Consider the following 13,910-nt stretch of genomic DNA (forward strand, 5'->3'; position numbering starts at 1 on the left):
TGTGTGTGTCTGTGTGTGTGTCTGTTTGTGTGTGTGTGTGTGTGTGTGTCTGTTTGAGTGTGTGTGTGTGTGTGTGTGTGTGTGTGTGTCTGTTTGAGTGTGTGTGTGTGTGTGTGTGTGTTTGTATGTGGGCCTGTGTGTGCTTTTGTGTGTGTGTGTGTGTGGGCCTGTGTGTGCTTTTGTGTGTGTGTGTGTGTGTGTGTGTGTGGGCCTGTGTGTATGAGTGCGTGTGTGTGTGTGAGTCTTACTAGATCATACCCTTTATTGGGGGGACCATTATGTGTATGTTATGTGCGTTATCACCAATCAAAGTGCACACGCATAACAATGTGCAAATTCAAATGAAGGCTCGCTATAACTGCACCACTCCTGCTGTATACCTCCCAACCCTTCTCTTCCCTCCTCACCCCTCTTCCATTGTTATGAATAAGTGATAGAATTTAAATGAATCTTGCTGCTGTGGGGATACTAGCAGTTGTACGCCAGGGCGGTTTGCATTGCAAAATGCTTGTGTATCAATGGGGGGGGGTGGGGGGGGGGGGGCTGCTGTCCCAAGGGCCATATGCGTAAGGTTGACAGGAAGGGTCACCAAGATGTAGAGAAGCACACAGAATATGATGAAGGAGGGAGAGAGGGAGAGAGAGGGGGAGAGAGAGGGAGAGAGAAAGGGAGAGGGAGAGGGAGAGAGAGGGGGAATGGGAGAGAAAGAAAGTGTGTGCGAGCGTGTGACTGCTGATTATACATGATCCGGACACATGAATGAGGAGCGAGGACGGCCCAGAGATGACATGGCGGCTGACAGGGGCAGCCCAGGTTTGACAGCCATTCAGCCCCCCCCCCTCACTCCCCCACCCCGCCCCACGCCACGCCGCCTCGACAGCATTTCCCAGAGGCCTCCTTTAAAATCATTGCACTGACACCTCCGAAATGAGATCCATTTCAATATGAAAAGACCCCTGGATTCATCACACACAAAGGACTGTTTACAGCTGTGACTAATCCCAGCCCACCTACCGCACCCCCCTCCCCCACCCCCACCCCCACCGCCACCCCCAACCCCCAACCCCCGACCCGGCCGCTCACCCGTTGACGGGGTCCACCACGATGGCGCGGGGGTGCGTCATCTTGCCCTCGATGAGGGTCTTGCGCGTCTGCGAGGCCTTCTCCAGCCGCGCCACGCTGATGGTCTTCTTGGGCCCGTCGTCCGTCCAGTACAGGTTGTTGGCCAGCCAGTCCACGGCGATGCCCTCCACCGTGTGGATCCCTGGGGGGCGCGAGGGAGAGCGCTCACACGTGCTGCACCACATAGACTGTCTACACAGTAACCGGATGGTCTGCGTCATGTTTTTCTGCGTTCTCCATGCTTGTCCCCTACTTTTCTCCCAATGAGGAATGCCCGTACAGCCCTGAGCTGGGGCTGCTGGACAGAGTTGGAACTGGCACAATCCGGATTCGATAGCAGACCGTGGGGCTCATCCATGATTTAGAAGAGTGCCTTAACGGGATGAGCCACCCAGCAGCCCGAAGTTTTGTATTCTTAACAAAGAACGTTCTGAGTCTTAACTAGACGGCAAGCTGTGAGCATTCGTGAAAGGGACCACAGCTAGCAAAGCAACACAAGCAATTAGCATCCGTAATCCCCCAGGATCAGGGCGTATTACACAGGGTTAGACAGACTGGCTGGGTTCCGCGCTGGAGTAAACTAGCCACGCGGGACGAGGCGCGTGTGCTGCTACTCTCTGAACAGCCTGCTAGTCGCGCCCCCTTCTCCCGCTCCCCGCGCCCCCTCGTCCCGCCCCCCGCGGCCCCCTGTCCCGCACCTTCCTTCAGGATGGTGTCCCTCTCCGTGCCGTCGATCTTCTGCCGGCCGATCAGGTAGCTGGTGGCGTCGGCGAAGTAGATGAACTCGGTCTCGGCGTGGAAGTCCAGGGCGCGCGGGTTCATCAGGTTCTCGATGGGGATCATGTACTCGTCGGGCACCTTGGCGTTCATGTCCATGCCCCGGATGATGCCCGGCCGCCCCTTCCCGTACACCAGGAAGAGCTCGTGCTCTGGCTCTGCGGAAGAGGGTTAGGGGGGTGGTGAAAACTGAGGAGCGCTCGCTTATAAAACATCCCGATAGAGGCATCAGCCTGATAAAGTGATTTTAAAAAGGGCTTTTCAAACCTTTTCAGACCCACGAATCCCCACTCAGGTACACAATCATCCCGAAGAACCTCATCATCAAGTTAAAAGGGGTTACATTTTTATATTTTGAAATATTTTTCCCAAATCTCTACGGTTATTACGTATCAAATCTAGCCAGAGATGCCTTCAAGGATCCCCAGGGGTTTGCAGACCCTCTGTTGAAACAAATTACCATATAAAATAACTGTTATAATCAGTTGCATCTAATCAACAAAAAACTAAATTAAATGTGAATCTCAGGGGACTCCCCTATGCCCCTGGACACCTGAGCAACAATCATATCCATAAAATCTCAGGTTCACAGGTTTACCAATTTGAATGACAGCTGATTATGAAATACGACCAGTCTGAACATTGCTGAACTAGTGTTGGGAGATTTTTTAGATTAGATATGTTATATCTAAGAATATACTAGTATGCTAGTCAATGATGTGGTTTTTAGGAAATTGCATGTATCTTGATATCATATCAGATCAGATGTACAAAAAGCTTGCAGCATTACCATTTGCATATCTGACTCATGCTCTTTTCCAACACAAACTTATTTTATTCTTATTCTCTAAGTTCAGCTTAGTCGTGCTGTTCTTGCAAGAGCTGGAATTACAAAACCACAATAAAAACAGCTTCTGATCTCTGCATCACCCCAATTTCTACTTTGGCACATAAGCAAAATTTAAGAACGGCGAAGCAAAAAGAATAATAAAATAAATCGCTGCCACCCTAAGAGTTTACAAATCTGATTTTAGTCTATATTTGTCAACAACAATACTGAAATCACACTTGCATAATAATCCAACCGGAACAGCTCAATTAAGTAAAAGACTAAATTAAAAAAACGACTCACCGTGGGCATGTTATATATTTAATTATCTGACTATCCTCATGTCAGATTTTTTTTCTAAACAGCCACAAGTAAAATCCGTTAAAACAGGTTTCGATAGAAAAATATCCAGACTTTCTTTTAATTAAATACATTCAAAGCCTTCCTCAGAGCACCTTGGGCTAAAAAAGAGACAATCAATACTTCAACCAAGCCATCGTCATCGCATACACAACTCTCTGGAACCTGTAATCAATTTTAAGGTCTTTGGGGGGGGGGGGGGGGGGGGATTAAAATCGTGTCAGTTTATTTGAGAAAAAAAAAAAAAAAACCCAAGTGAAAGTGCTTGGTTGGACACCCCCCCGGCACGCATCAGTCTGGCGGACCTCAGAGAACTTATCGATAAACGCTTAGCGCGGGGTTTAGGAAATAAGGCAACGACCTTCGGCGCCCTTGGCCTGGCTCGATGGGGAGACTGATCCTTGCCCCTTAAGAAAGAATTAGAGGGAGGGCCGGGGTTACACGTATCGATCGGTCACCGCCATCAGGAACGTGTGGCCTGTGTGGCCTGTGTGGCAACAGCATCCTTGCTCACAAATACGCGCAGGCCAACTGAGATTTTCTCTCAAATTAATTAAATGTCATTGCATGTTTTTCTCCTTAACATCCTGATGCTTTATTTGTTTAGTCGACACCTCAGTAAAAAGATGAAAGGATGTCCTTATCTTACCCTACAGTGGAGAATATTTTATTCAAAGCTCTGTCGATATATGAAAGGTACTTAAGTTCTACACAGCCTTTGGATGGCCCACAATGCCAGCCCACAGCCACACTGGAGTTCCCTATGCATTACATTACATTATAATACATTTTAGTAAGCACTCTTTATCCAGCATGGCTTACAATATAGGAGTGCATTCACCTGATTAATATGAGCAACAGTACCAGATCAGGCTAACAACATTCCCAGACCATCGAGTAAAGATGACACTTCATCAAAACTCTAAGGCAAGTTAACTATACTAACCAAGAAACAAAATGCTACATTACATCTATAGCAATCACTATGACGGGTAACCTAAAACCAGCAAAAAAATTTTTTTATAAATCATAACCTAAAACTATAAAAAATACCATTACCTGAATTAGTTCAAAAGGTGTGAATGCTAGAAGCTGGGGATGGGAAGGGAACCAAGATGGAGACTGAAGACGTGGTACTTCAGTCTGCATCAAGAGATAGCCAATGGTATCCTGAGCACCAATGGGAATTCATTCCACCATTGGAGGGCCAGGACAGACAGGCAGGAGAGGAGGAAACCCCTCGCTCTACCCCTGGTCCAGTAGATTAAAGCAGTCGAACAGAGTTTGGGGTGGGGCTGCGCTGGGTGGGCGTGGTCAGGCCAGGGGGGCGGGGCTTGCGGTACTCACTCTTGCAGGACTTGTGGTCGCTGCCCAGGCTGAAGCCGGAGCGGCAGCGGCAGGTGCGGGACTTGTGGTTGTTTCCCAGGAGACAGATGTCGGAGCAGCCGCCCGCCTTCCCAAACTGGTCGGGCTCGCAGGCGTGGCTCCGAACTGAGCAGCAGAGCAGAGGGGAAGAGGTGAGAAACCCCCCGAAATACACACCCCCTACGTATCCAACAGGGATGGGCGTATCTTCAGATAGCAACAGCTACATGCTACACCTGACTGCTAGCAGGTGACCCAGAAGCTGGATGAACCACAGTCGGGGAACTTGTATTTTGATGTAGCAGCAAGTTCAAAAGCCTGTTAAAATTGGTTTAAAACTCCACTGTACAGCAAGCCTGTATTAGTGATCTGCTGCAAAGGGGAGTAAAGGAGTTTTTTTGGCCTTTCTGACAACCGTTTTTATGCAAGACTTATGATTGGCGTGGTACAAAATTTACGGAGCAGGGGGGTGGCAGGGGGGCAGTGGTGGTGGCGAGCCCCGTACCTGGGGGCTGGCGTCTCTGGTGGTAGACGTGCAGGGCGCCCCCCTTGTCCACGCGGGTGACCACGTGGTAGTCGGAGCTGTTGAAGCGGTTGACCCGGATCACGCTGGTCTTGGGCTGCATGTTGGCGTTGTCCGAGTTGGTGGCGTACAGGTAGTTCTCAAACACGGTCAGGCCGTACAGATGCTCGATCTGAGAGGGAGGCAGACACAGAGAATTAGTGAGGGAGATGGAGAGAGGTTTGGAAAGATGGGATCGGAGACCAAAGTGAGAGATTGTGAAGATGAGAACGGAAAGCCCCCAAAACATCGTCTGCACAGCATTTACTGTACTCATGAATCTTCTGTTGTGCCCCACAGCAACATGAATTGCTACAGCTGTTGTCAGTCAACCCCGTATGTACACGGACCTGCTGAATTATGGGTAATGGTATATGCTGTAGAAAAGCATGCTGTGGGGCTGCTTCTGTGTCATTATTATTATTATTATCAATATTATTATTATTATTATTATTACTATTATTAAGTTTCCATTTTAAGTGGCCACTCACAGCCAGGAAGCATAATGACAGAGGACTTTTACCAGCATACCCGCAAGAATAAAGTCTTAATTGATTTTGTTACTCCACAGCAGTCAACTGCTGAACATTAAAATGTTCCTACGACATTTAAAAATGCACATTATATTCTATATAACCGCGCTGTTTATCTGATTCAAAACAAGGCCCTTTAAAAAAAAAAATAACAGAGAGCTTTCTCCAAGTTGCCAGACATCAGCTTGCAACCGAATGGGAATTTAAATGGAGCACAAGACTTGTAATCTGGATTGTAATGATATCCATTAGTCTTCTTCGTGAAACCGTTCTCAACAAAGGAGCTTTACAGCACCAATTCTATCCCCAAAGTCTGTTTTTATCTGAAAGACAAAAACAGGATTTATCACATTTGTTCTGTCCTGCAGTGTCCATAATTGACCTCCCAGAGTGGATCAGACAGGGCTCTGCAATGCCCAGCACTGGTCTGAGAACAGCTGTGCATCCCAATGCGTTTTCACATATCAAAGCCAGCTTCGTGGTCAGCTTTTAGACACATGGATTGTATGGGGTGGAAACAGAAGGATGGGGGCTGATGGGGGTGGGGTGTGTCTTAGGGCAGTGGCTTTCGTTCCTGGGGGACCCCTGCATATGCTGGTTTTCGTTCCAACCACAATTGCAATCCCAGAATTATAACAAGCAGTCAACTTTTCTCAATGATATTTTTCATGTTGTGAGTGCTTATTTACCTTCTGCATGCCATGAAGAATAAAAGTCTCCCTTATTCACATTGTGCTACATAGCAAAAGATTACATAGCAAAAGAGGTCAAATTTATCCAAGATCGATGTGACTCAATGAGCCCCCAATCAAATGGCTCGTTAGGAGCGTATTGATCGACCCAAACCCAAACCCAAACCCAAACCCAAACCCGGCACTCACCAGCAGGCCCTGGATGATGGTGTGGCGGTTCTTGCCCTCATAGTCCACCACCTCGATGTAGTCCAGGTAGGCGTCGGCCCAGTACACCAGGCGGTTGACCAGGTCCAGCGTGATGCCGTGCGGGAAGACGATCTTGCTGTCCACCAGCTTGGTCCGGTTCTGACCGTCCATGTCGCAGCGCTCCACCTTGGGGATCTGCCCGTAGTCCGTGAAGAACACCTTCCTAAAAACGGGTGGGGGCGGGGGGGGGGGGGGGGGGGGAGAGACCGTGGTCATCCTGGTTACCATGGCGATGAACCAAGACGCAACTCGCTGCTCTCCGACTGGGAGTTATGACATACTGCAAATAGGTTTTTTATTCCATGCCCCCCCCCACGCACACATTTAGAATGCCCATTCGTATTTACGGTCCTGTCCTGCAGCGTTCGATTTGGGAGGCTGCACACTGGGACACTAGCACGTTAGGAGGTCATCCTCCAAACGAGTCAGACCACCAGCTGGTTCTGCGAGGGGGCGGCACACCCCACACATCTGGTGCAGGCAATCTACGTTCGCACGACTGAGCAGTGGGGTCGATCTAACACATTCACTCCATAAGAACTGAGCTGAGCTGAGCTGAGCTGAGCTGAGCTGAGCTGAGCTGAGCTGAGCTGAGCTGAGCTGAATTGAGCTGAGCTCTGAGCTCTGAGCTGAGCTGAGCTGAGCTGAGCTGAGCTGAGCTGAGCTGAGCTGAGCTGAGCTGAGCTGAGCTGAGCTCTGAGCTGAGCTCTGAGCTGAGCTGAGCTGAGCTGAGCTGAAAAGTCACGTCTGTCTATTGCTTCCAGATCAAAACTCCACATCCACAAGGCCTCCCCAGTAAAGCTACAGAGTCAACCATTTTACTCCAAACCATGATCTGTCCACAAAAATGCGATTCCAAATCAGAGGGTTTAACAGTTGGACATGTAGCAAGACTCATTTTAGAAGAGTTCCCACAGTTAAAGTACAGCTGGATTTAATTTAGTTTCCGATTGGGCAACATCGGAGTTGTCCTGGACGCCTCCGGTATGTGGGGGTGCTAAAAGAGGAACGGCTGATATTTAAACGCCGACCACAGTCGTCACCTTGGTCAACATCACAAAGCATCAGTTTGGGGGAGGTTGTTGGGGGGGGGGGGGGGGGCGGACATCCTGAGGAAGGTCCAAGCCAGAGGAAGTGTGGGGGGGGAGACCAGACCGCTCTCCACCGACCACAAGCTACTGAAGCCTCATTCTGGGCCTGTGGCGGCATTCCGTTCTGGCACAGCCAGAGCCGAGCGCTGGGTCAGAGGAAGGCGCGGAGGGGGGGGTCAGGGTCAGGGTGAGGTCTGGGCGGCAGGATGCGTGGGGGCCCGGCCACACCCCGGAAACGGTGCTCACCCCATGGTGGGGTCCAGGGCGATGCCTTTCGGGTTGTAGAGCTCCTGGTCCAGCAGCGTGACGCAGGTCCCGCCGTCCTTGTCGCAGACGAAGATGCGGTCGTCCACGTCGTCCACAAAGTAGAAGTTTCCCGTCAGCCAGTCAATGGCCATCTGCTCCACATCTGTTGAAGGCGAGGGAAAGAGAGAGCGAGAGAGATGGATGGAGAGGGGGAGCAAGAGAGAGAGACAGAGAGAGAGAGAGAGAGAGAGAGAGTGAGTAGAGGTAGAGAGTGAGTCAAGTTGTTGTGTTAAAGTAATACATTAATTTCTCCAGTTCAATTATTTGGCCAATTCTTCATTTGTGTTGTCAATAACTCAATAACATTCAAACAGGAAGAGGGAGGTGAGTCGAATTCAAATGAACTGAACTGAGACTAAGTGAATCTCTCACCAACGAATGGCGAAACAACACTATTTATATTTTCAAAAATCTCATGTCTTGTTTTATTACTACATCTGGAATTTGCACAAACGCTTGTGGAGGCAGTAATTAGATGCATGTATAACATCAATAAAACACAACTCAACCAAATTTGAAGAGACAGAGAGGCAATCACGGATGAGAAAAACACAGCATTTTACAGGTTCACAGTTAAGGGAACAGAATTTCATCACTTCAGTGCAGAGAGGCAAAAGCTTTGTTGGGAATAGGCTGGGGGTAGGGGGTGGGGGGGGGGGGGGTAGGGGAATAGAGGGAGTCTGGCAGCCACCCGTCATGGACCCCCGAGCCGCCGCTCGAAAGCGTTTCATCAGGCTTCGCTCCCCGCCGCGGCCGTTTGAGACGAGCCCATTCATCACGAGAGATGACAAGCCTTTAACGGCGCGAGCGAGCCCGGACGCCTGGACGCTTCGAAAGCAAACGGACGCGTTTCGCGGGGCGATCGATCTTGCTTTCGGCCGCCGTCAGACGGCAAATCATCCCTTAATAAGCGAGAAAACGCCGGCCGAGGACGTCGGGCGAGCCGGGGAGGAAAGCGCGAGCGGCAGAGATCAACTGAAGAAGAGCTGATGTAACAGGAAGTGATGTCACACAAGCCAGACCAGTATGCTGGCCATAGGTATATGTCACTGTTTTGTGTGCAGTATTGAATTCAAATGTACTGGCAGCTGCAGCTGAGATCATAGAATAGCTTAGGTAAAGCAATCAATTCAGTGACAGAAAGCCAAACTAACCCGGGAATTTTGTCAGGGGTTCAATGAGAAAGAAAACAGTAACTGTAAGAATTCTGTCCCGTGTGTGTGTGTGTGTGTGTTTACACTGTATTTGCACATGTACGCGGGAAGAAATGTGAGAACTGACTCGCTGCCATAAGATAGAATACAGATACAAATTCAGCACTGAGATAATGGACAGTTTCAGCAAGCTATTACTCACACACACATGTTTTTTTCTGTCAATATTTACCCTCAAATTAATCAACAACATCTGTCCCCCTGTAAACCAAAAAACACTCGCTCGTGCGCAGACACACACGCACGCACACGCACACACTCTTGCATGCGTGTGCGGGTCAGAGGCCCGGAAAGTTCCGCGACCTCTCCGATGCACGTTGTTCTTTGCAATTTCCTCAAATGTCAAGTGAGATAAAGCGTGACATTGCCCTTTTTAGATCAGTTACAAATCCCTCTGGGGAATGCGTCCGTCACCCAGGCCAAACAAAAATAAAGACCAGAGGCCGCGCTTCAGCCCCCGCCCCGTTCCCCCCCCCGTTCCCCGGCCCTGTCGCCTGTTGCACAAGATCCTAGGCCAGGGGGGTCCAACAGTGGGCCAGGACCCAGTATTGGGCCCTTACAGGAGGGTAGAGGTGGGTCGTTTGATAATTGAGTAAAAATAACGTCCTGTACATTACACAGCAAACTTTCCATGGACTTTCACTGCAGTCAAATTATACACAGCAGCAGTCGCAAATCTCACACACACCACCAGTTAATACGTATACAGTTCCACTGTAATAGTATTGAAAACATACAAATTTCACATTAGAAACTTATGTTTTATGAAGGGTTGGGCAGCAGAAAACGTATCTGCCCATGAAGCGGATTGAATGCTTGTAAAATTAGGTTTAGCTGCGTTTGAAACCCTCTCTAGGCGCGTACGGTAGAACCTGTCGGCCTGAAGCGAGCGAGGCTGTTCACGTCCAAGCCAACGCAGGCTGTGACACCAGGGCGTGTCATCTTTCAGGCTGCATGCAAACTGTACTCTCCCCTCTGACTGGTCCAGGAACAATATGTCCCAAACAAATCATTACCCGTAGTATCTTTTTTTTGTTCAATGCAATGGGTATCAAGATATTTACAATAGAACATTGATGCGATGTCCAGTACTTAAAAATCGCCCATTCACACCACATCAATGTATAGGCAGTCCATTTTTCAAAGTGGTTTTTTGCTTTAATACCCCAAAAAATATGAAACGTCAGGAAAGGTTTGAAGTTCTATCTGCAAAACAAACTGGTTTGCAAAACTATAGATCTAACATGAACACCCAGACTGCACACAGGTGCCGCAGTTCTCGAATGTGACGATCATACAGAAGCTTCCATGATGCAGGAGGAAGGCAGCCGTACATCTGATCTGAGATTCTGATTCTGATTCTGGCCCGTGTGGAACGCAAGAGCAGGGCCGACATAGCTACCCGCACGTGTGCGGCAGACTAGTGATTCTGCAGAAACACTGAGGTACGCTATGACACTCCATTCAGGTCAGGTGTTTCTGTGGAGTCCTCCAGCCTCAGGCTGCAGTTCTGGTCCTGCCCTTTTGCCTCCCCAGTAGCGCCCCAATTGGGTGGGGTGCAGGGGGGGCGGGATTCCTAGGAGGTGGGGCCTACCCTCAAGCTGGCACAGAAAATATAGCCCCCGGTTTATTTCCTCACGGATCATTTGGGCAGGAACATCACCTGCCGGCCACAGCAGGGGCCCCCCCTCGGCCCGATATAAATGGGAACCCGGAATGTGGGACCGCACCCATGAACACCGGCGGTGCACAGAGGGAAAAGGAATTTCAAAAAATCCCAAAAATCCCACAATTCCAGAGGGAGAGAGCCCTTTCCACCTGGACTTTCAGGTGGAAAAATATTATGGCGGGGGATGGCGGTGCCAGGGAGCCCCGCCATCTTACAGCCCAACAATAGGGCCCTTTCTGCAGGGCCTCCCAGAGGCTCGCACGGGCGGGGCAGGGGCCGGCATGAGGGAGAGCGGGGCGTCTGCCACCCACAGGGCCTGCTGTTTTCACAGCTGCCACCCCTTTCCCTTTGGAGGGGGTAGGGCTATTCAGGCACCCCGCAGCTCATTGCCACCACGCCCCACCCCCCACCCCCCACCCCCCGCTTTCCCACCAAACCCAAACTTCTACATCGAATCCCATCGACTTCATCCAGCACAAGCTATGGCACAAAGGATGTTACGCAAGTCCGGCTGTACGGTCGCATCTCGTTTCGTGTCATCTTCTCCAGCCCCGGGCTGCATCCCGTCTCGCCGGGTTCGAGGACAGCGCGGTCGGCGGCCCGAGCGACCCGTTAGCCCGCGACCCGCTCGGTGCCGCGGCGTAAACAAACACGCCGGAGCCGGAGCCGGAGCCGGCCCCCGCCGCTCTCAGCCCTCGCCCTCTTCGAGAAGCGCGCCCGGGACGCCGTCCACCGAAACACCAGAGGGGCGCAAAACAAAGCCATCGCCACAGAGAGAGGAACCGCAGAGGACGGGGGGGGGGGGGAAGCTGAAGAGAGAGAGAGACGAAAAAAAAAACAACCTGGATTCAGGGCTCGGATTTCTACAAAGGAAACTTGGCCGTTGCGCAAACTTTCGGGGGGTTTTACGGGAATTAGGGACGATGTTCCCAACGGTGCTCTACGATTTTAATACGCCCCCCCCCCCCCCCCGCCCCCCACCCCCCCGCCCCCCCTTAAACAGTTCCAGCTGTTCGCTCCGAAGGGATTGATTTCATTGATTAACTCGAGATAAAAGGCGGGAGGGGTGGGCGTCTGTTTCGCAACACCCCAAACAGGCACGCGGGACATCAGACAAAGAAGAAAAAGGAAAACAGGATCGCAGCGCTCACTTTCGCTCTCCAAAATCTGCAGTCGTCTCGTAGGGCATTTCCCCCGCTCGCATTTTTGTCGCGTTTCTGGTAATTGAAGAGCACCACTGGGAAGCCAGACCTCCGCCCCCCGCTCCCCGCCCCCCCCGCCCCCCACCACCCCGACCGCCTTCCTCTGCCCCCTTGCTCAAGAGCAGAGTGAAAACAGCCTGCGCTCACTTACTGTATCCCTGCCCACACAGCCACAAAAACAAAATAATTGAAAAAATGGACCAGGGCCGCTGTTTTCGACCCTTTCTCCCCCCCCCCCCCCCCCCCCCGAGGGGCACTTGCTGACTGCGCCGACTTCCTGAGTGCGAGCGCAGCTTCCATTATGCAAGTCGCATTCTGTCAATATGCTAAACACATTTGGGGCTGGAATGCGCCCGCTTTCCAGACGCGCCCCCGCAGACGGGGGCCGAGAGCGAGCGGAGACCGAACCCGCCGAACACCTCGAACAAAATGTCCAGACCGCGGCGAAGGTCGGCCGCACGCCGGAGCCCGTGAGACCCGTCTCACATCCCCCTGAATGCTGTCTGATGGGAGGATTAGAGCCAAAATGGCCGCCGCAGCGAGGCCGGCTTCTCGCTTCTCCGGCCGCCGCGCGAGGGGGCGGCCGCGCGCACGGCTCAGGGCGTCTGGAGAACGAATCAAGCGCATACCGTAGCGTGCAAAAAAAAAAAGACAAAAATAAATAAGCAGCACAAACGACTTTGAGAAGTGGCTCCATGTCGGCTGGCCGGGGGCAGCAGGAATAGGACGCTGGGATCCCAGTGGCGTGCCACCCTTTAAAGAGATTTCCAGAAAACGCGGAGGGGCAGGCAGGACCCGCTACCTGCTGAGATGCATCGTCTGCGTTCGGCGGGAAGGGTCGTCTTCACTCGCCCCTGAGTTTGGGCCAACGGGGACGGGAGGCCAGCGGAAACGGACGGGTGACGGAGGTGCGTGCCGTCCACGGCCGCCGCCACCTTCAATGTGTACGCTTCACGTCTCATCGAAATCGTGATCGGCTGAAGCAAGCTCTCCAGACCAACCCCCTCCAGCTTTCTGGAACACTCCGCGCTGTCTGTCAGGTGCATCATTCATCTGACTTCCCGGCGTCGTCCGATAACCCTCCTCCGCCCAACCCAGTTCATCAATCTCAAGACCGGGCTGGATGCTGGACGCTCCTTAGCATACCAAACAGAGGGTCTGCGATAATTTGTGAAAATGAGTTTGCCTTACGGGTCAGTGTTTGTTTAGTGCTCCTCCATATGCTTGAACTTTGACTCTGCAGGACTGAGATTAACAGAAGCATGCTAATTAAAGGCTAGGTCCTACAGTCACTGTAAGCACACGTGCGCCATTTTGACCATATTTGGAAGATCTGGAGAAACCCGTCCCTTCTGTGCTGCTCAAAAGGGCAGGTAGCAGGTGGCAAGGCTGGTAGACCCTTATGGTGGTGGCACACAGTCAGCTGGCACTCGAGTTGGCTGATGCAAACCAGGCCAAATGCTAAATCCACTGAGTAAACAAGCCAGGCGACGGTATGCCAAGGAATACACAAACGAACGCGTAAACGTCCAGTACACACAAAAAAACCTCGACAAAGCTCAAAATTCCACCAAGAACGTTCTGTCCCAGAAGAACACAGCGTATTGTGAACGGAGGACGCTCGCTCCAGAACTGTTCTAGGGGCCACAGCCGATGACTAAAATGGCCGCCGCTCTGACACCCCCCCCTCCCCGCCCCCACATTTCGCTCTAAACCCTATTCTCTGCTCAGCCCTTCTTGCCAAATTTAAACACAGCGTTCGTTTAGGGCCACAATCCCGCTTTTATACAGGGCCAAAGAGAGAGGAGAAGAGAGAGTGAGTGAGGGGGGGAGGGAGAGAGAAAGAAGGAGAGGGAGACAGAGGGAGGGAGAGGGAGTCACACATCTGGGTTGCTCGTCTGCTCGGCGCGCCGGGCTCACAGAAACGCATTGTTTCCTG

The 13,910-nt window shown here is 51.4% G+C and overlaps 1 protein-coding gene across 2 annotated transcripts in view; it reads right to left on the minus strand.

Annotated features, from left to right (window-relative positions):
• Positions 1-13,910, minus strand: part of LOC118211312 (low-density lipoprotein receptor-related protein 1-like) — a 161,802-nt gene that overhangs the window by 81,170 nt on the left and 66,722 nt on the right. For both annotated transcript variants that reach the window (XM_035388439.1, XM_035388438.1), the window contains exons 7-12: positions 7,827-7,989; positions 6,430-6,652; positions 4,959-5,148; positions 4,436-4,579; positions 1,821-2,057; positions 1,084-1,264 (exon numbers count right to left, since the gene is read on the minus strand). In XM_035388439.1, coding sequence (XP_035244330.1) covers positions 1,084-1,264; positions 1,821-2,057; positions 4,436-4,579; positions 4,959-5,148; positions 6,430-6,652; positions 7,827-7,989 — 1,138 coding nt within the window. The remainder of the gene's footprint in view (positions 1-1,083; positions 1,265-1,820; positions 2,058-4,435; positions 4,580-4,958; positions 5,149-6,429; positions 6,653-7,826; positions 7,990-13,910) is intronic.

Source organism: Anguilla anguilla, chromosome 13 (assembly GCF_013347855.1).
Source record: "Anguilla anguilla isolate fAngAng1 chromosome 13, fAngAng1.pri, whole genome shotgun sequence".
Classification (NCBI taxonomy): domain Eukaryota; kingdom Metazoa; phylum Chordata; class Actinopteri; order Anguilliformes; family Anguillidae; genus Anguilla; species Anguilla anguilla.